The sequence below is a fragment of the Echinops telfairi genome, unplaced genomic scaffold (assembly GCF_000313985.2).
Source record: "Echinops telfairi isolate 266 unplaced genomic scaffold, ASM31398v2 ScPeMD7_7467;HRSCAF=8505_1, whole genome shotgun sequence".
Taxonomy (NCBI): Eukaryota; Metazoa; Chordata; class Mammalia; order Afrosoricida; family Tenrecidae; genus Echinops; species Echinops telfairi.
Genome location: NW_022111368.1, coordinates 12,228,017 through 12,250,078, shown reverse-complemented (window position 1 = coordinate 12,250,078; position 22,062 = coordinate 12,228,017). Strand labels below are relative to the sequence as shown.

The 22,062-nt window shown below is 46.8% G+C and overlaps 1 protein-coding gene across 1 annotated transcript in view; it reads left to right on the top strand.

Moving 5' to 3' along the window:
* LOC105978786 (flocculation protein FLO11) overlaps positions 1-12,451 on the top strand; it is a 19,133-nt gene extending 6,682 nt beyond the window's left edge. The window contains exon 2 of the mRNA XM_045283930.1: positions 6,890-12,451. Within this exon, the coding sequence (XP_045139865.1) occupies positions 6,921-10,832 (3,912 nt within the window). The 5' untranslated portion in view covers positions 6,890-6,920 and the 3' untranslated portion in view covers positions 10,833-12,451. The remainder of the gene's footprint in view (positions 1-6,889) is intronic.
* The last annotated feature ends 9,611 nt before the right edge of the window (positions 12,452-22,062 follow it).

Below are 22,062 nucleotides of genomic sequence, written 5' to 3'. Positions count from 1 at the left end.
GATCGCAAGGATCAACATATAACCTGGACCTCCCAGATGGGCAAACAATAGAAAAGTGGGTGAGAGGTGACAGACGATGATGTAAGATATGAAAATAATAATCAATAACTTATCAGGTGCTCATGAGGGAGGGAGGAGAGGGAGGGGGGAATGAGGAGCTGATATCAAGGGCTCAAGTAGAAAGAAAATGCTTTTAAAATGATGATGGCAACAAATGTGCTTGACACACTGAAGGAATGTATGGATTGTGATAAGAGCTGCAAGAGCCCCCAATAAAATTATTTAATAAAATAAAAGGATGGAGTGGTTAGGGAAGAATTTCTTTAAGCAATGATATTTATCCTGAGACCTAAATCAGGAATGTTTCCTCAGGGGGAATAATTACCATATATACTCGTATATAAGTGAAGTTTTTTTTTGCCAGCACATTTTTAATGCAGTTTTTGTGGTAAAATCAGGTGTCTCGGCTGATATTCGGGTCAGCTTATACTTGAGTATATATGGTAACAGAAAGAAAGAAACGCAGACTAAAAGGGTTTAAGACAGGACGGACTTGGGGAATCCATCAAGCTCTTGTTGAGAAACAAACAAAAAAGGCATACAATAAACTAAGAGGATTCTGGTATAAGATGATGCTGATGTCATGTGGAGCCTCACTGGGCGCGACCCGGAGCTGGGACTCTATTCTAAAAGCAGTGGTCAGATAGCCACTGACATCTCTCAAGCAGAAGAGATGCATGGCCCAACTTTCATTGTTTAAAGATCACTCTGGTAGCTGCAGTGCACAGCACAAATAGAGGAGGGCCAAAGAGGAGTAGGAGAACTAAGTAGAATATCTTAATGGTGTTGGTGGCTTAGACTCGGATGAAAACAGTGGAAGTAGAAACAGATTCAAGGAATAATAAGGCAGTAGAAATAGTAGGGGGTGGTGAAATAGATGGAAGGCTTGAAGGCTAGAAGGGGTCAAAGATGGTACCCATGTTTCTGGAAGAACAGCTAGGTGGCTGCTGATGTCATTTATTGAGGTGGAGAAAATCCTAGAAGGTGACACCTGGGGTGTGGGATAGCATAAGTGCGTTGTATCTGGTGCTGGTGAAGGTACACCCCTAGGCCTTGGCTAGAGGTCTAAATCTGGGTGTCCTCAGTGTCTAGATGGTCATTGAAACCATGGGATGGATCAGATTCAGCAGTTCAGGTCCAGGTTCTAAACTCAGTTCTGCCGTCTGTTGGCCCACGCGGTCTTGAACAAGTTAAAACCTCAAAGTGTCAGTGTTCTCAAATGTAGACGGAGAAAATAATAACAATCCTAGCTGTGAGGAGCTGTGTTGATTCAATAAGATAAATTCGTGTCAAACACACAGCCTAATAAGCTATTAAAAAGCACCCAGTCAGTGTTAACCATTGGCTATAAAAGTTGGATTTCATTGAGCACAAATTGTCATCTTTAAAAGATGCCCATACTTTGAAAAATGAGGACCTAATGCCGGGGGCTTAAGTGGAGAGGAAATGTTTTGAGAATGATGAGGACAATGAATGTACAAATGCGCTTTACACAATTGATGTGTGTGTGGATTGTGATAAGAGTTGTATGAGCCCCTAATAAAATGATTTAAAAAAAAAGATGCCCATACTTTACGTCCAGGAGCCCTGGTGGAGCAGAGGTTATGTAGTGGGCTGCAGTCAGCAAGATCAGGAGTTCGAAACCACCAGCCACCCCAAGGAAAAACAGATGTGGCTTTCTACTCCCATAAAGAGTGCCAATCTCGGCAACTCACAGGGCAGCTCTACCCTGTCCTATAGGGTTGCTATGAGTCGACATTGACTCAATGGTGGTGAGTTTGATTTTTAAAACTACTTCATGTATCTATAGGAAACAAAAATATGATGGCAATGGAACCATCCCAGAAGGTTAAGATGCCATAGATGATACCATTCATCCGTACTTCAGAGGTGTTGAAATGTGAAAAATCTAAAATTCATGGAATGCCCCTGCATGTGGCAAAATCAACCTGTAATAAATGCCAGCACTCCACCAGATGGATCAATCCTTTGTGTTCTATTAGTCTCCCTCAGCGCGTACTTCTGCCACACCTTTGCTGTGGTTGAGAATCGACAACAGAACACACAGCGGTTCAGCAGTGTCGGCGTGTCTCATTCAGTGACATCGATAACACTGTTCAAGTCGTGCAAACATTCTCACGCTCCTTTTCTAAACGGTCCCTGCCCTGCTAACGGAAACTCACTGCCCCGGAAATTCCTATTTCCAGTGCCAGTGGTCCTTTTGGTCCCAGATAGATGGGACCACAGTGTTCAATTGCCACACATTTTTAAAGGCTGTCCTTGAGCTATTAGGATATGGGGCTTTGGACAGAGGTGTCTGAAATACTTTGACTTCCACTGTTATCAATGTCCTACAAAGTTAAGCCTTCTCTGGTTTAAAAAAAAAAAAAAAAGCCTTCCTTGACTCAGTAAGGGTTACTTGCTAATAATAATAGAGATTATATCCACGTACCAGCTGTCTTAGTTATCTAGTGATACAGAAACAGAAATATCCCAAGTGGGTAGCTTTCACAACAGAAGCTTATTTTCTCCAATTTCAGGAGCTAGAAGTCTGAATTCAGGATGCCTGCTCCAGGGGAAGGCTTGCTCTCTACATTGGTTCTGGAGGAAGGCCCTTCTCTCTTCGAGCTTGTACTCTTGGGCAATCTGCACTTGACCATGCGTCTCAGTTTTCTTACTCTGCTCCTTTTACATCATGTAACAGATTGACTGAAGACACACAGCTCCATTAATCCTGCCTCATTAACATCACCCAGATAGCTCCTTCTCTAACGGGATTATAACCACAAGCATCCAGGTTAGGGTTTGCCTTTGTTTTGTTTCTTTCCTTTTTTTTTCTTTTTAAACTTTGATTGGGACTTAGGTGAAGGTTTGCTGTACAGTCTTACATTCAGCACTACCTGCACAGGTGTTTCCATTGTGTTCCATGGCAATCCCTCCACGCCCCATCACTTGTCTCCCCTCCTCTCTGTGTGTCCTGTTTCTGGTCCTTCTCTCCTAACCCTCTGCACTTTATCTTTGGGTAAATGCTGCCCTTTGGGCCTTATGGTTGATGGTTCTACCACAGGGATGAGTTCAGTTCCCAACCTGAGGGGTGACAAAGAACCATCGTCTTTGGGGTCCATCTCTCTCGATCCCACTCGTCAGCTGAGTCTCTTTCACGACTTGGAGTTTTGCTCCATCATTTTGTCCTCCTCTGCTAGCACCTTCTGGCCTGATCCTGTTCCGAGTAATTGGTTGTGATAGCCAGGCCTCGTCTGGTCCCTCTGGTCTCAGGGTGGAGGGTGGCAAACATCTGTTTGCATGTTCCAGCAGTCCTGGACTGATGGTTTCATGAGTTTTCTGGCTGTCAGCACTCTTCTTTCCTTTGAATGTGGAGAGACCAATGGTTGTACCTTAGACAGCAGCTCGTGGACTTTGATGATCCCAGTTGCTACTCACCAAAGTAGGGTGACGAACATTGTCTTTGTGAATTATACTATTGACAGATCCTGGTGCTCCCCAAGACTATGGTCCTGAGACCACAGCCCCAGCATCTCGTGCCCTCAAAGAGTTTGATTATATTTAAGAAGAATCCATAACTTTGCGTCCTGTGTGCACCACCATTTTCATGGTTGTAATTGCAGTAAATACACATCGTACAAATATCTCCTGTCAGATCTGCATATATATCTGAGACTGTAGTCCCATCCTCCCTCCCGCACCTGTTCAGCCTGCATGTCTAGCTAAGCATCTTCTCATTGATCCGCACAATGGCAGGATTGTGTGTATAACAACACTGACTTCTGTTGCCTTTACCTCTGGCAAACCTCCTCCATCATTTTTGACCCATCTCCCTCCTGTTGTGAATTGTCTTCCCCTTCACCCGAGTAAAACCTGTTTGTTTACCCTCTAGGATGTGATTTCAGCTTCCTCCTTTCCCTTCTGCCCTTGGTAACCATCAAAGTATATTTCTTTTCATGTGAAACCCTTTTCTTGACTTTCACAATAGTGGTCTCGTACAGCATTTACCCTTTGTGACTGATTGATTGATTTCCCTCAGCATACTCTCCTCCAGGTTCAACCTTGTTATGAGGTGTTTTCAGAGTCATCGTTATCTGTTAATGTTGTGTGGTATTCCATTGTGCATGTGTACCTCAGTTGACTTATCCATTCTTCCACTCGTGGGCCTTTACGTAGCTTCCATTTTTGTGCTACTGTGAATAGTGCTGGGATGAACATAAGTGGGCATGGAGCTGTTTGTGTTGGGGTTCTTATCTCTTTGGGATAGATACCAAGAACAGGGATTGCTGGATCAAATGGAATCTCTATTCCAAACTTTAAAAAAACACATCTTGACCTATAAATCACATGCCATACAATTCAATGGTTTGAATATTTTAATAGGAGTTGTACAATAGTCCCAACTTTGGGGGACCACTTTCCACAGTGGTTACACCCCCTTTCCAACCTTCCCCCTGCCCCCGCGCCCCCAGCCATGTAGGAGTGCTCCAATCTCCCCATAGAGGTTAGAATTTATAACATATATTTTGGAGGGATGTAATTCAATCCATAACATCAGCCTTGTCTGGAATCATGTTTAATCCCCAATGAAAACAGGACCTGGAATATATTTCTTGATTGTGGTCTATTAAAGTATGAACCTTCGCACATAGAAGATGGCATAGTGCCAAAGGCAGCCTAGTGCCTGTTCCCAGGAGCCTGTAAATCTGCTTCCTCGTCTTTCCCTGTAATTCCTGCCAGGTTAATCAAGTGTAGTTTTTGCCCACTCGTGGTCCAATAGACTGAGTGTGTGTGTGTGTGTGTGTGTGTGTGTGTGTGTGTGTGTGTCTGGCACTGGGAGGTCCCTAGCGCCAACTGTCACATGCTGCTGGTCTAGGGGCACTTCTGGAGCTCGGACTCAGGGTCAGTTTACCAGCCCTAAAAACACTTGCTGCTCATGAACTCTTGATTCTCTTCCTGATTGGGAATTAAGAGTACATGTGGGATTCTCTTTTATTCCATACAATGAAGTAAGTTTCTCAACATTTTTGTTGTGAGTGGATTCAATTTCTCCCTTTGGATTTAGCTGTCATTTATTTTTATACAATCATCATTCCAGCACTGGCCCTTGTTAGCTTACATCACTTTACGGAGTTGTAATGTGCTCAGGCTTTAGTTTCCAAGCATCTAATTGGCCACATCGGTTCTCTAAATCCACAGTTGCCTGAGGCTTGGAAAGAGCTTGATCTATGTCAGTGGTTCTCCAAGTGTGGTCCCTAGACCAGCAGCAGTGGCTTCCTCTGGGAATTTGTTAGAAATTAAAATCCTCAAGTGAGACCCCCCAGCCTCCTGAACCAGAAAGTTGGAAGGTGGGGCCCAGTCACCTGGGTGTAACAAGCTGAATATCCACTCTCTCCAGTGGATATTCGAGTCGGAGAACCATTATTCTGTTTAACTAACAAGACTGCCTCCTGAATGCACTCACTGGGTCATGGTGAGTGCGTGCAGGAAACCCAAATCCCTGTGTAAAATTTGCAGTCCTCTAGTTCCTTGAATAGGAACCCTGGTGGTGTAGTGGTTACAAGTTGGGTTGCGATCTGCAGGGTCAGCAGTTCAAAACCACCAGGAGCTCTTTGGGAGAAAGACTAGGCTTTCTACTTCCATAAAGAGTTACAGTCTCAGAAACCCACAGGGGTTCACTATGAGTCAGCGTTGGTTTGATGGCAGGGAGTTTGGTTTGAAGAAGAGGCCTCATGGCATAATGGTTACATGTTGGACTGCTAATTGCAGGGTCAACAGTTTGAAACCACCAGTTCATCCAAGGGAGACAGATTGAGTTTTCTACTCCAGTAAGAGTTAAAGTCTCAGAAACTCAGGGGTGACGGTTCTATCCTGTTCTATAGGGTCACTGTATGTTGACATTGGCTCAGTGGCAGTGAGTGTAGTTTATGGTTTTGTTCCTTAAAAGGATTCCCTTTCACCACTTGGGTCAAACCCTCGGTATTCGGTTGATCACATCAACTCACTCAAGATAGGGTAGGATTAATAAGCCCTGGGATATGGGGGATGCAATGCAAACAGGAAGGGTAGAAATGATGTTCCCCTCCCCACATCATATCAGCATATAAGTACTTGCTTAGTAACCCCTCCTTTGAAAGAATATTTATGTTGACTTCTGAAATTCAAGCCTTTTTAAAAGACAAATGCACAAATGTACCCAAAAGGAAAGTCTGAGTATATTTCTTTCCACTCGGTTGTCAGTCTAAGTGTATACCTCCCTTTAGCTTCTCAAAAACAGAACTGGGCCAAGGTCTAGAGAGGCAGCTGTTTTGAGTTCACATGAACTCAAGTTCCCATGAACCCATTCCTGTCCAGTGGATCTCCTCTCCCCCCTACCCTCATAGACCTGAATGTGCCGTTAGCTAACAAGCCCCTCACTAGACATGCAGATGTTTCCAACCTTTGAATAGTATAAGAAGCACTCCACTGCCCTTCCTTGGAGCACGTACGCCTTTGCTCTACATTTCTCATGATCTCCTCGGGATTGAAAAAACACCCTAAAAAAGTGTAATGGCTGAGCTAAAATTCTGGCTGCCTCTTCACAAATTTGTCATGGGGTGGAGGTCAGAGGTGGTTCTGCCCCCTCCCCAGGGACAGTGAGGCATCTCGAGTTGTAACTGCCGTCAGGAGAACTCATCCACTCGAGGGAGGTTGCTTAAGCACCTAGACTTCTTTCTGCGGTATTTTTTAAAGTGGGATTGTTCCGTAGGAAATATTCTTTAAAGTCATCTTGGGTGGGGAGGGGGAAATGAGGGTACGCTGTCTAATGATTTCTTTTTCCTTGCAGACCCCTGAGCATCAAGACCTGCAGGGACACGATGCCCGTCGATGCCCTGGCCCTGAAAAAGAAGATCCACAAGATGGCCTTGGACCCTGCCGCCTGCGCCATCCTCACCAGCCTGCTGCTCTACGTCACCGAGCAGGCAGACAGGCCTCGGGGCCCCCCTGCCACCCAGAAGGCAGCCGGCCAGGAGACCCGGGTGAGCCACCGGCCCGAGCCTCAGGAGCCCTACCGGCGGCCCACCAAGTTCCAGCTTCTGCAGTCCAAGTTCATGAACCCCAACCGCGAGTCCTACATCAAGAAAACCCGGGAGGTGGGCCGGCTGATCTTCAAGGACAAGCAGGGGCCGGGCCGAAGCTTTGTCAACATGACCATCACCAAGCTCCTGGAGAAGACCAAGGAGAAAGCCAACGGCCCCGGGGAGGAGAAGCAGCTCATCTCCAGTGAGAGGCCAAGGTGGGGCCACCCCGCCGGCAAAAACACGGTCAAGAACATGCTCAAGAAGTTCTTGGCTGCCGAGGAGAAGGAGGCGAAGGAGAAAGCAGCTCGAGAGAAGCCCCCCGCTGGCAGGCCCAAGCCCACCAGTGGCCTCGTGCCCAAGATTGTCGCCAAGAAGAACTCCGTCCTGGCCAAACTGAGAGAGAAATTTGAACAAAGCAGTTCTCTCTGCTCGGAAGCCGGCGTGCTGCTGCTGCGAAAAGAGGAACGCAAGAAAAAGAACCTGCAGCGGAAGAAAATGCACAGGCCGGAGGTCGGGGTGCTGCACACGGCCACCCAGGCCAGCACCTGCATCAAGATGCCCCCGGCCCGCTACCTGGCCTGCACAGCCGAGCCTGTGCCGGCCTTCAGCATCGCCACCATAGTCTGCGGGCCCCGGAGCTGGCTGTCGCACTGCGCGAAAATTAACCTCTCCAAGTCCAGGAGCGCGCCCGGGCGAGAAGGCAGCCTGTCCTCCCCCGCGGGGGAAAGACAGCCCGTTGGGAGGACACCCCCAAGAAAGGGGCCGATCAGTGCAGAGCTCCAAGGACAGTCCTTGGAGCCCGAGGTGACAGGTGGTGGGGAGCATCACGTTGCTCCGAGCATGCCTGTCCCCTGGGTGGAGCGGGTGCTAGACTCCCGTGCTGATCTCGGGGTAGGCCACGCCCTTCAAGACCGCATTCCTGACCACACTGAGTGGTCATCGACACTCCCCGCAGCCAGCCTCCAGAGCGCAGGGTCCCATCCAGCTACGGGACAGAGGCGAGAGAGCGTTGCCGGGGGTGTAAGGGGACCTGGCTCCAGGGCAGGTGTTGCCCATGGGAGTGAAGCAAGAGCAGCCCCCTCACCTGGGGAGACTCCCAAGATGACCATGACTGTCTGTAGCTCCGAGGATGAACCAGAAAGAGCTTCTGACACCGAAAGAGACCCCTTCTTTGCCACCCAAAAGTTCTTCCCGGAACAGAAAGTACCAGGACCCATCCCACCGCTGCACACTCCAGTCGTGCAGGCTGCGCGGCGAGCCCAGGCCACCATCGAGGCTCCACAAATCACCGTCAAATTCCCAGTGGTCTATGAGATGCCACCGCCTCCGGTCCCGCTGCAAGACGCACACAAGAGTGAGGCTGCGCGCCGTCACGCTCTGGGAGGAGAGGCTGCGCACGGCACTGCGAGGACATCATTTCCCCCCACCGTTGAAAAGAAAAGGGGCAACGAAGCCACAATGAAACCAAGCGAACGTTCTGGGGAGCCGGCAAAAGTCAATTCCCCTTCAGCGCCTGGACCCCATGCTGAGCGGAAGCCAGCCGCACTAGGAGAGGCTGCTGGGTTTGAGCCTAACACCCCAGGGGCAGCCCTGACACCGAAACTCCAGGAAAACCCCACCCATGTCGAGATAAACAAATGCAGCTTTGAAAGCTCACACGATGTCAAGGGTCCTATGGAGGCTTCAAGAGAGAATCTTTATGAGCTCATTTCGGGGAAGCAGCAGCTACCAGACTCACATGAAATCCCAACACCTACCAAGGGTACCTTGTCAAATCCCACTGCCACGTCGAGAAAGAGTCTGGAAGGAACTGTCTTCCCTACCTTGGGCGGTCAGCCATTGCCCTCGTCCAGTACAAGCAGCCCGACGGTGCAGAAGGCAACTTCGCTGGCAACACCGCCCAAGGGCTCTGTGAAGTCTGGGTGCTCCACCTTGCCGCACAAAAACATCTTGTCTGAGCAAGTCTCTGAGGGGGCAGCATTCACAGAGTGTACCCAACCCAACAAGGCTGCTAAAGGAAAGGTCAGCCATGATTTTGACAAGAACAAACTGCCCTTGACGAAAGAATCATCCAAGCCAGCCAGCAAAGCAGGACCCGGTGTTGGGGATCACACAACCCCATCCTCAAGGAATGCCCTTACCCCTGAAACTAACATGGCAGAAGAACTGAAGACTTTTGACAAGGAAGCACACAGACATGTTGCCACCAAAGAAAATAGGCTGATAGGCGAGGACTCCTCTGCCGACCCCAGCAAACAGCATCCCTTGGCACTGAGTGGCTCGTCCAGACGCAGCAGCAGCGCAGCCAACGTGAGCGGCCTGGCTGACACCGAGCGGGGCCGGTCTTCACCCTCAGCGTACTTGATAACTCGCCCAAATGAAGCAGCCCGTGCCCACCTCCTGTTGGGCACGCCCCACTCACGGGTTTCAGAGGAATTCACCGAGAGCAAAGAAAACACAGCCGGGGAAAGCAACCATACTACAGCTACCGAAGGAAATCCTTTGGGGAATCACCTGAGGTCCCAAAGTCTAACTTCAAAATATCTGACCCCGCAGGAAAGTAGTGCCGCAAGGTCTCCCTGCCGCAGTTCGGGCAAGCATCAGCCACCTTCTTCGACTCAACAGGCAAAGGGTAAGATGTTTACTGAGGCCGGAAAACAGCCTTTTGTTGACGCTGAGCGTTTTCAGCCGTCTCCCACGATGCCAGCAACAGAAGCAGAAGAAGCATGTGTGAATGGAACTGCCCAGGAGCCAAGACATCCTAATCTTCAAGCACACCTGTTACCTTCTGCAAGCATGGTGTCCAGACACAAGGTGGGTGCCTCCGGTGGGGAGAAAGACCCGGCAAGGCAGCTGGTGCTGGGTAAATTGGGGAGGCAAGACAATCCCCGGGAGTCTGAGAGAAAGAGCTTGGGTCACGCGAGGCCACCCCAGACTCCACAGCCAGGTAATTCTGGTCCAAAGAAAACAGCATCTTTGGATCAGACGGCGATATTGTGTACTGCTCAAAGGCCTCAAGCACAGCCGGCAAATGACTGGGCAGAAAAGTGCCCAGTGAAGAGTCCCTGCGAGCAGGTGGGGAAGGGGCAAGAGCATTTACCAGGCAAGCCAGGGAAGCGTGCCAGCCACCCAACTCAACGCGTCGGAGCCCCATCAGAGAAGAAGCCATTGGCACCGGTGGAAAACCCAGAGAGGCCAGGTAACCTGGCTTCGCTGAAAGGGACACAGGAAAGCAAGATGGCACCCCATGCCTGGGAGCAGCCCCAAAGCAGCACAGCCAGAGAAAAGCTTACTGCTGGTAAGAGTGGAAAACACCAAAGAGCATCACCCAGGGACGGCCGGGAGAAGGAGCCTGCCACACAGCACACGCCCAAGGAACGCCAGCCCAACCCAAGCAGGAGCAAGGCATGCTCTTCGGAGGCGTTGAGAGAAGGTTCTCTGGAGCCAATGAAGGCCTCTGCAGTACCCACTCCTGACCCTGGGGGGTGCCAGACACCGCTCATCTCCGTTCAGGACACACTTCGGGCAGGTCCTGGGGAAGAGGAAGACATTTGGGACAACATAGAGTCCTTGGAGCACAAACAACACCGAAGGTTGGCGCCGTTTGCCAAGTATACAGCCCAGAGCTTCAGTGACCAGAAAGCCTTTGATTTATCCTTCAGACCAACACTGATCAAAGCCAACAATGCAATCGAGTTTCCAAAATAAGAGTCAGCACTCAGAGAAACCACAGCGATTTCTTAACGTTTCACTATCTGCTTATCATGTATCTACCATCGGATTTTCCCCCCTCCCTCCAAATCATGTCGTTGAACTTCTGAACTTGTCTTTCCAGAGATGTATGGTTTAATTCTTTTTTCTTTCGCTTTTACATTAACTGGACCTTGAAAGACTGTCCCATGGGGAGGGAGGGGGCGTGGAGGGGCCCGGCATCTCCTTTCACACAGGTGTGTTCGGCTCTTAAGCCATCAGTGAGTGATGTCTCTTCTTAGGAGATGCGGAAAATGACACTGAGACAGAGGGCTGCAACCTGAGGTTGGCTTGCTTCCCATGTGGTTTCCTTAATCCATGAGATTTCTTTGATTGTCTCTGCAAGCATCTTCCAAAGAGAAGTACCAAACCTTCACTTGTGTCTTTTCCCAAAACAGAGTCTCTGTTCCGTTTTGCGATTTGGGGTTTGGGTTTGTCAGCACGTGTACTTTTTTGGTGCTGAACTTTGATGTGCGTGTCTGTCTGGTCAGCAAGTGGGAGAAACCCCTGGTGTTGAAGGAGTCTCGGCCTCTTGCATCTGAGGGCCAGTTTCGGTCTCAGGACCCCTTTGTTCCCTTGCACAGTCTCTGGTAGGCACAGGCATGGCTGACCTGCCCTGGTCTTTGCCTCACCACCTCTTGCTGCTGCTGTGGCTTCCCTCCTCCCTCTCGCCGTGGCTGTGGGTAGGTGTGGAACCCTCCCAAAGGCTCCCAGTCAGAAAGCTGTGATGTGATCACCAAAGAAGCGTTCGACATCCCTCATCAGTAGCCCTGCAGTGCCCCTCTGAGTGATGGTCTAGATCCTCACAGGCTGTCCAGCCAGCCCAGCAGTGCCAGTCACGGAGACTGAGTTAGGACATACAGGATCCGTATAGCTGACATACAGGATCCGTATAGCTAGACAGTCACGCCTGGGCCGTGGGAACTGCCGGGACCTGAAACAGAACAAACCAAGGAAAGAACTTAGACTCGTGCCACGGAGCCAGTTTCAACGCGAGCGACCCCACAGTGGAGAGTGGAACTGCCCCTGTGGCTTTCTGAGGCTGTAGCTCTTTACGGGAATAGAAGGCAATCACCTTTCTCCCTCAGAGTGGCTGGTAGTTTCAAACTGCCGACCTTGTGGTTAGCAGCCTAACATGTAACCCACAACAACACCAGGGAAGAGCAATATTGATTTCAGAGAAAGTATTGATAGGACTAAGTAGAGTAAGTAACATATCGTTTCGAACACTGTACTGTTAAGTGCGCAACTCCAAGAAGGCCTTCTTTTTAAAGCTTATACTGTGAGGAAAGCAAACTGCTGCACCATCTCTGCCTTTCGTTGTTATTAATAGCAGCCTCCACAGCCGCTTCTGTGTCCCGTCAGTAGACGGCTGTCACTGGTTTTAAGGACCTAAAAGCAACATTCTCTTATCCTGCTGGTACCGTCCTTAAACACACAAGTGGCTATCTCTTATTATCTGAGAAGTGACATTATTCATTCTTTTTTTTTACATTATAGGATAATGCATTTTCAGTCTAGAATATTTGAATGTTGTATAAAAGAATAAGGAAGGAAATAAAAGTCACCAGTAACCACATTGCCTCCAATTATTTTTGGTGTCTTGGACTATTCTATTACCATCTTTCCCCATAGCCTATCTATGTTAAAGCACACATATACACATGCACACAATTGAGCTCGGTAGTTTCAGAATCATAATATTACAACATATATATACATATATATATGCAAGTGTTAGGCAACCTTTGAAAATCTAGCTTGGTACCCCCATTCACATTTTTAATGCAACAATTTTAAAGTTAAGAATCCAAGTAAATGTAGCTTCGGCGGCTCTGTCATTCACGGTGCAGCTGCACTCCAGCAGTGTGGGATTTAAAGCAAACGGCCACCAGTGGCCATGTCCTTTGGCCAGCACATTTTTCCTCTGTGGAGATAGAGTTTCTGCAAAAAAAAATTTTTTTTTAAGGAGAAATGATTCCTTTCTGTATTTTGAAGACATCTCAGTGTTTGCCATTTTTGCCACCAAGCAATTTCCTTTAAGAATCTCCCTTCCTGGAGGAGACAGTTCCCGGAGAGGTGTTGTAATTGTCCTGTTTTCCGATTTGAATATTCATTGGGAGGAAAATGTCTTTTCATTTAAGACTTGAAAGGGCATGTCATAAGAACTTGGCTCGTGAGCTCTTACCCTGCCCACTCTATGGCAGAGACCTGGGGCTGCTGGCAGGCTCTTCTGTTCCGGAAAGGTCAGTCTGATCTAACAGCCAATTAAAAAAAAAAAAAATCACGATTGCTTAAGTGGCACTGAGCTCCAGAGAGGTTCTGCACTAATCAGGAGGTATAAAGTCCATGCAAATGAGCTCTTCTTTGTCCAAGTACCAGCCTCCATTTCATCCATTTCTCCCCCTCTCCAATCACACAATTCCTTTAAGTTTTGACAAATGAGAAACTTCCTCAACTGAAACAGCAGGCAAGACAAAGCACCTGGAGAGGAGCCTCAATCCAATTCCAGAGGTTTCCACCTGCCCGGGATGGGTGCTCCGTTATCCAGGGAACAGCTGACTTGTATACTTAGCAGATAGACTTCCTGTCTCCTGGAAAGGCCTCTTCATTTGTTGCTTGTGGCCCTCTATTCCGAGTGAATGGGCTTGGATTTCATATTTTATTCGCTCTCTGGGAAGTTTTCTCTCTGCGAGTGACCAGGCATTCTCACGAGGGCTGCAACAATGGGCTCAAACACAATCCGAATTGTGGAGGAGCAGGACTGGGCAGTGTTTCCTTCTGTTGTACATTCAAAAACCGCAAACTCACCACCATCGAAGCGATTTCAACTCATAGCAACCCTATAGCACAAGGTAGGACTGCCCCTGTGGGTTGCTCAGCCCCCTGGCGGCATCGTGGTTATGTGCTGGGCTGCTAACCTCAAGGTCAGCAGTTCAAGACCACCAGCTGCTCAAGGCTTTCTATCCTGTAACGAGTTACAGTCTTGGAAACCACACCAGCAGTTCTGGCCTGTTCGATGGGGACTCTGTGAGTCAGAATCAACTGCATGGCAGTGAGTTTTTGACAGCTCTTTACAACAGTAGAAAGCCTCATCTTAAAAAAAGAAAAAGAAAAGAAAGCCTCATCTTTTCCCCAAAGAGTGACTGGTGGTTTTGAACTGCCGAACTTGTGACTAACAGCCCACCTCATAACGCACCAAACCACACCACAGGTTCACTATGTGCTATGAGTCAGAGCCAGTTCTGTGGCTCCTAACAACTACAACATAGTCATGCGGAGTCCTGGTGCTGAACACTGGGCTGCTAGCTGCTAGGTCAGTGGTTCAAACTTACCAGCTGCTCCTCAGATGAAAGATGAGGCTGTCTGCTCTCAAAGAGATGTTGTGGGTTTGGGGGTATGAGTGCAAAGAATACATGGAGACTGAAGTGTGGTCCAGAGCAAACGCTACCCCCAAATTCAAGGCAAAGCCTCCCCTAGAATTGGGGGTTTGGCTCCCCGGAGCTGCAAATCTCAGGAAGCTCAGCGAGCAAACAAGTTCAGATGAATCCTGACCCAGAGCTTTCTTGGTCACATGATTGATTGCAAGGGCTTAGACCCAAAAATGTCTTCCTGTTGGAAGTGGTATCCTAATCACATGTCTGTGTTGGGATGCTTCTACTACCAAGCCTGGTTTGACATCAAGTTATTTATCTGTTTATGTTCTTTATGTACCATTCTTGGTCCCACGAGGGGTCTGAGGTAATGTTTGGCTAAGACTGTGTGAGGAAAGAGAGAGGGGATAAAAATATTGTCTTCACTGGGTGTTCCCTTTTTAAAATAAGAAACAGGATTGTTTTTGCTGCTATTTTTAAACAGACCAGAACAATCTATTGGGGAGTGTATTGAGTGGTATTATTTTAAGTGGTAGTGTGGGGGGAGGGGTATCTCACCATTATCTCCTCCAGAGTGCAGCCTGAAGAAAGAGGTACGGACCGTCCTTTCATAACTCTCTGGCAAGCACAGACTAGACTTTGTAACGGTGCCACCAAGTCCACCTGTTAGGCTGGATGGGTCCCTTCCTCTACATTTACCAAATAGGGCTGGACTTGGGTCTGAGTATGTTTTGTTTTTTTTAAAAACTGTCTAGTGAATTATTTCTTACAGGAAGATTGGAGAATAGTGGGTGTAAGTTCAAGGACCACTGTTGGCGCAGTGGTTTAAGTGCTCAGCAGCTAACCCTGGGAGGAATGTGGCGGACTGCGCTTGTGAAAGGAACCGTACCTGGGGCCGTTCAACTCCGCCCTGGAGGGCAGCACTGCGGTGGAATTGACTCTTCGGTGAAAGATTTGCTTGGGGTGCATCTAAATTCACGTTTATACCAGAAGCATAAAGACCCAAAGTTAGCTTATTTAAATATGTATTGTCACTACATATATGACTGTCATCATACAAAAGAACCACCATCATCACGCAACCCCAGCCCCACCCCCACTCCAAAGCCAGCCTGAGCCCTGGGTTTAAATGGCTTTTGAGGAAGGATATACCGAAGAAGAGTGGCTTTAAGTAAAACCCAACAACCTTAGTTTTTAATATTTATTTTAGCTTTTTGGTTTACCTAATGGCTACTTGGTCTTTGGTTCTATGTATTTGGATAGTTTATGTACTTGCATTTGTCACCAGTTTTTACAGTTCCTTTTACTGTTTACAGGCTCAGGTGCAAACTCCAGCTCTGTAGAGACCAGAGAAAATAACTCCCTGGGAAAACACATTTGCACCCTTACAGGTGGCTGGCGGAGTATGCATACATTCTGCAACCAAAAAGTTACAGCAGTGCCATTGCTTTCAGATGCTCCATCAAGGGGTGCCAGGGTTTAGAATTTTAAAAATTCAATTCACCGTCTTTTTTTTTTTTTAATGAGGGTCGTTTGTCGTTTGAATTGTGATCTGTTCATTAGATATTAACCTATAGATGTGGTCTATGGATTTTTGTGCATGTGTGTCCTTACTTGTATATAAACAACTCTAAAATGGATTTGCTGGGGGGGGGTAGATACTAAGTGTATATTTTCAAGGGTGTGGTAAAAATATGCATCAAATCATTTGCATTTACAATATTCATCACATGTATAATTCAGTGGCATTAGTTTATCCAGATTAGATGTATGTTGTTGTATTCTCTCCTCTGGTTCTTTATTAACTTTATACAGCTGGAAATAATGTTGAAAAGGGAGGTAAAATATATTGCTCACGAAAAATATCTTCTTGGCATTTTGAAAGGACTGCATAAACGAGGTGAGGAATTTCCTGTCAGCAGGCAACTCCAGGGACAAGGAGCAGACACTTTACATCCTCAGGCCTAATCCCAGAGAACAAGTGCCATCGTGTGGAGGGCTTCAAGCCAGCACACCAGAAGGAACACCCAGACCGATGGAAGGGACAGAGGGGACAGAGGCTCTCCTCCAGGAGGTTTCAAGGCATGGGAGGTGTGTTAGTCCGAGTTGATTAGAGAAACAAATTCACAGACATTCATATGTGTATAAGAAAGAACTTTATATAAAAGAGCAAGTGTATATTGAGAAAGCATATCAGCCCAGTCCAGATCAAGTCCTTAAGTCCAATATTACCCTACATTTCCAAATACCAGTCTATAAATTCCTCTTTAGACTCACACAACACATGCAATGACACCGAATGCAAGAAGATCACAGGCCAGTGGGTGGGAAGTCTTGTAGATCCAGTGGCAGTGGAAGCATCTCAGCGCTGACATGGGTCTCCATGTGGCTCCTCCAGCTCCTGGGCTCTGGCTCCATCAACATGGCTCCATGTGGCTTGTCAACAGGAATGTCTCACAGGGAGAATGTCTGTCCTCCAGGGAGGAAGACAGGAGTTTCCAGGATCCTCAGGAGAAGGCCATGTCCATGGAGAGGCTACATTGGCTATAACTTGATTGACAAGTTAGACTCCACCCCTTCCTCATATTGACAGTAGATTTTGTAACTGCCACAGGAGGATAGTTCCACTTAGGGTACCTTAGCCAAAACACAGCAACATCCCACAGATATAACGTAGATAAATTAAATAATGAACATGCCTGCTATGGAGGTAAGACCACATTTAGGTGGAATACGTGGGCACTTCACTGGAGACACCAGTTTCAATTGATACTAGACAGCCAGAGGTCATCCCTAAGAGATGCCCAGGGAAGATTGAGCAGCAAAAAAAGCATAGGTGAGATGCAATCAAGGGTTCAGTGACACCCCATACTAAATGTCCATCTTCCACCAGGACATTCAATGATTTTGCTTTGGAAGTTTCTGGGTTCGTGAGTGTGGCATGTATCACCACAGTTGGTTATCCATTGAGCTGCTACTCAAAAAGTCAGCAGTTCAAATTTAGCCATCACTCTGAGGGATAAAGATGAGGCCGTGTGCTCCAGGAGATTCAAAGTCTCAGAGACCCAAACAGACAGTTATATTCTGACCCATAGGGTCGCTATGAGTCTGAGTTGACTCAAGGGCAGTGGGTTGGGTTGGGTTTTGGGTTAGGGAGAAGGAGAGCTTGTTGATCTGAAGAAAAGTACAATGAAACCGAAGAAGGTACATCAACACATCCACATTCTTCAAGAGAGGCCTGGCCTTGACATCACCACCGGGAACGGAGACTTTGATCATGGGGGAAAGCTTGAGCTGACCCACATAGCTCTTGCCCTGAAACAGACAAACAAAACAACAAAACTGAAAATTAAACCATGTCACAAAGCTTTCTTAACACTGAGAAGTTTTATTCTGTACTTACTGAAAGAGCTCTTTGAGCTTTCTGTGCATATAAATTTAATGCTAGGTTATGCTTATGCACCCATAAAAAGAAATATGTAAATAATTAAGGTGTTCCTAGTTGGCAGGAAAAAAAAGTAAAATGTTTCCCAAAAATGGATGCAGGGTTAGAAGTCTACACCAAGAAGTTTGGAAGACAGTTAGCTAGCCACCTGAATGGAAGAGACACACATTTTTGCCCATCCCAGAGAAAGGTGTAGAAATTATTGAACAATACCAGTGATATCACAGGCAAGTGCAATTTTGCCAAAGATAATTCAAGAATGGTTGCAGCAGTACATTGACAGGGAGCTGCCGGAAATTCAAGCTAGATTCTACATGGATTATTGGCTTCAGATGGATACTGAAATGCTTCTTAGTATCATTGCATTGCACCATTGGATGACAGAGTAAAATACATGAAATAAGGTAACAGAGAACTGGAGAGAGAAATGATGGCACATTCATCATATTATGCTGCCACTAAAAAGAATGCTATAGAAATAAGATCATTGTAGCAGTGGCTTCATAAATTGGTGAGGGGAGAATAAGGTTCTCAAAGGGTCTTTTTATAAAATATGTATGTTTATAAAGAAGACTGGCTATGTGCATCTGAGGACATGGTGTCGGGGCCGCATCTGACCTCCTCCAGCTTCAGTAGCAGGGAGGAGAATCCAAGGTCAGACATGACTCCATCCTCCATCCTTTTTACCCTCTTCTGAAACCAACCGTCCCTCGCACAGCACTCTACATCTCTGCTTGGCTAGATAATCCATTGCAAGGGCTCACCCAACTCACAGACAATACTCATGATTATAGGCGTTTATTAAGGAATTTCACAGATTACCACAAGTCAGGACTGTAATACATTAAGAATGCAGTCCTTTTTTTTTTCCTGCAATACCTCTTTTTGGGCATTCTAGTAGGCACATCTATACGGGCCTAAACTTCTCAAACTGTCTGTGTTAGTCCAGAGAAACAAACTAGTACACACTCATGTGTATAAGAAAGAGCTTTATATAAAAGAGCAATTGTAAAAATAAATAAATAAAAGAGCAATTATATATTGAGAAAACATCCCAGCCCAGTTCAGATCAAGTCCATAAGTCCTATATTAGTCCATATGTCAGACACTAGTCCATAAATTTCTCTTTAGACTCATGCAGCACATGCAATGATGCCGAATGCAGGAAGATCACGGGCCAGTGGGTAGAAGGTCTTGTGGATCCAGTGGCAGTGGAAGCATCTCAATGCTAGCACGGGTCTCCACAGGTCTCCTCCAGCTCTCTGAGTGTCTCAACAGCAGGAAAGGGAAGGCAGACAGAGACTGGCTCTGGCCTCCAGTGAGCTTTTCATCACTGTCCAAATGAGGTCCTCAAGCTGCGACCTAATTAACAGGCCAGATTCCACCTCTTTGTTCAAGTTAACAGGAGATTGTATAACTGTAACACTGCCCCTTGGCCTCTGCCTTGCTCAGGAAAGTGCCACAAAGCTCCTATAATACTAGTAAATATTCAAGAGACCCAAGGGCTCAAGTAGAAAGAAAACATTTTGGAAATGTTGATGGCAACATATGTACAAATGTGCTTAATACAACTGAATGATGGATTGTTATAAGATTTGTAAGAGCCCCACGATAAAATGATTAATAATATATATTATAGTATATCATGAATATATATACAAGAGAACCCACTCTTCAAGCCAGGCTTCTGCCCAAAGGCACTCACGGTATCTCTCTGTAGGCTGGAAACCCCACCTCTCTGTCTTGTCGTCTCACCACTGCTCCTCTGCTCTATCTCAGTCTTGGTGTTGCTCCACTGCCTCTGCCACTTCAGGCAGGGATCTTGCACAAGCTTCCCTGGTGGTTCTTCTTTCTTGATGGCCTAAAAATTCCCCTCCCTGCTTCTGAAATGGTTCTTTAAAGCCAGTGGAATGGCAAAACTGACCAATCCCCAAGTTAGAGTCTTCTACACCTTATTTTAATGTCCCCACTCTGGGGCATTATCAAGGCTATGGGTAGAAGGGCCATATACCAAGACATTGCCCTTCACCACAGCATCAAAGGATTTTATCAACAAAGAAAAGGGACAACATATAAGGGAGAAAACTTGGGGAAACTAGATTTGATGTCAATTGGCTGGGCCACGATTCTCAGTTTGCAGTGGATCTTCCTCCATGTTGTGATCTAATATAATGTAATCAACTCCATGATAGGCTGTGCTGTGATCAGTCAAGCAGTTATGGGACTATTAGGGTTAGGGTGGAGGGCTATCTCAGAATCAGGCCAAAGCCTGATGCACTTGGAAGGAAGTTGTGTCAGGGTTGTGGCTACTCTTCTTCAAGTTGAGACTGCAGAAGCTAGATCTCTTCTTGGTCGTCCAAATCCTGGATCTGGCTCATAGACCTGCCATTGCCTGCCACCCAGGCCTACCGTATTGCCTGATGATCTTGGATTCATTTTGTTGGGTAGGGTCGGAACTAGGCAGCCCCCGTTTGGACTAAGCTGAAGCATGTTCAGGCCCTGCACGTGCTTCCCTGCACGTCCCAGAGGTCAGCAGCAGTGGGCACCAGTGAAACCTGATGTTCCGGGTTCAAAGAAAGCCTCCTGGAGTCGACAAGCAACTCTCCCAGTTTCCAGACCCCATATGCTGATTGCCATACATTCCTCACCACCCCTTTAAAAACCCTCGCCCCCAGCTGCTGAGCACGACTTCCCTGAGCTGTTGGTCTAGGTCACGGAACCTCGTCTGGGAGCTCCCCTAACCCCTAATAAAGCTCTTTCTGCTTCTGCTCTCCCTTGTCCCGTCAGATATGTCCGTCTTCCTCCCTGCCCCTCAGTCCCGCCTTTCCACATTTCACACTAGAGCCTGCCGTCCATGAGCATGACCTGCTGCTGCTTCATCTTCCTGCTTCATCTTCTGCTCCAGCAGCTACTAGGTCAGGAAAACCCTCCAATGTAACATCTGATCTTCAGACTAGACTTAACCACTCCTCTCTCTGTGGAACAGCTTCCTGGATATAAAATTATATATATATATATATACACACACACACACACACATACATATATATGTATATATATATATAATTATATATGGGATATATATAAATAATTTATATCAAGAAAGTTGTTATGTATATCACTGCCGTTAAGTCTGTGCAAGCAATTAGTGACTCCATAGGACTGGGTAGAACTGCCTCTGTGGATTTCTGAGACTGTAACTCTTTATAGAAGTAGAAGGCCTCATCTTTCTTCCTCAGAGTGGCTGGTGGTTTTGAACTGCTGACCTTACAGTTAGCAGTCCAACATGCAACCCAGTATGCCACCAGAGTGCCTTCATATACATTTGAACACTGGTTCTGCTTCTCTAGAGAACCCAAACTAAGGCATCCCATATCTGATAAAGGTTTACTATCCAAAATAAAGAATTTACACAACAGAGCAACAAAAAGGCAAACAACCCAACTTAAAATGAACAAAGGATTTGAATCGACATTTCACCAAAGAGGATATACAGAGGACAAGAAGCTGGTGAAAAAATGTGCAATGGTATTAGTCACTGAAGACAAAAACAAACCCACTGCCATGAACGCAATTCAGACTCCTGTGGGACGCAGCGGAATTGCGCCTGAGACTTTCCCAGACTGTAAATCTGTAACATTTGGGAGCAGGGAGCCTCATCCCTGCACTATGGAGCAGCTAAGGGGTTTGAACTGCCAACCTTGCCGTTAAAAGTCCAATGCTTTACCCACTACGCCATCATGAGGGAGATACAATTCAAAACCACAGTGAGAGGTCACTTCACCCCACTGAAATGGCTGTGATTTTGTTAATATAAATAGATAGGCATAGAGAAACTGAAATGACCACGTGACCCAACAATCTGAGGTCAAGGTCGATAGCACTCACAGTGGCCAACAGAGGGATGCAACCTACACGTCGATCACAGAGGAGCAGTGTCTTAGTTTCCGCGTGCTGCTACAACAGAAATACCGCAAACAGTGGTTTTAATGAACAGATTCAGATGGCTGGATCGTGTGGTTGCCCTATTTCTCATTTTGAAGAATCGCCATATTGCTTTGCACCACAGTTGTATTTTACATTCCTGTCAGCAGTGGGTCTCCCCAGCCCTCACCAATCTTTGTTATCCTCCCTTGGTGTGCTTTGGTCTTGGCTGTTGTGTTGAATGCCATTGTGTCGCGTTGTAGTTTTGATTTGCATCTCTCTACTGCCTAACGATGGGGCGTTCCATTCACATTTAGCTTGGCATCAACTCATGGCAGTGAGTTTGGTTTTAAATGGCTGGTGATGATGAAACATCTTTTCAGATGTTTGTTAGATACTTGACTATCCTCTTTGGAGCAATATCTGTTCATGTCCTTTGTCCATT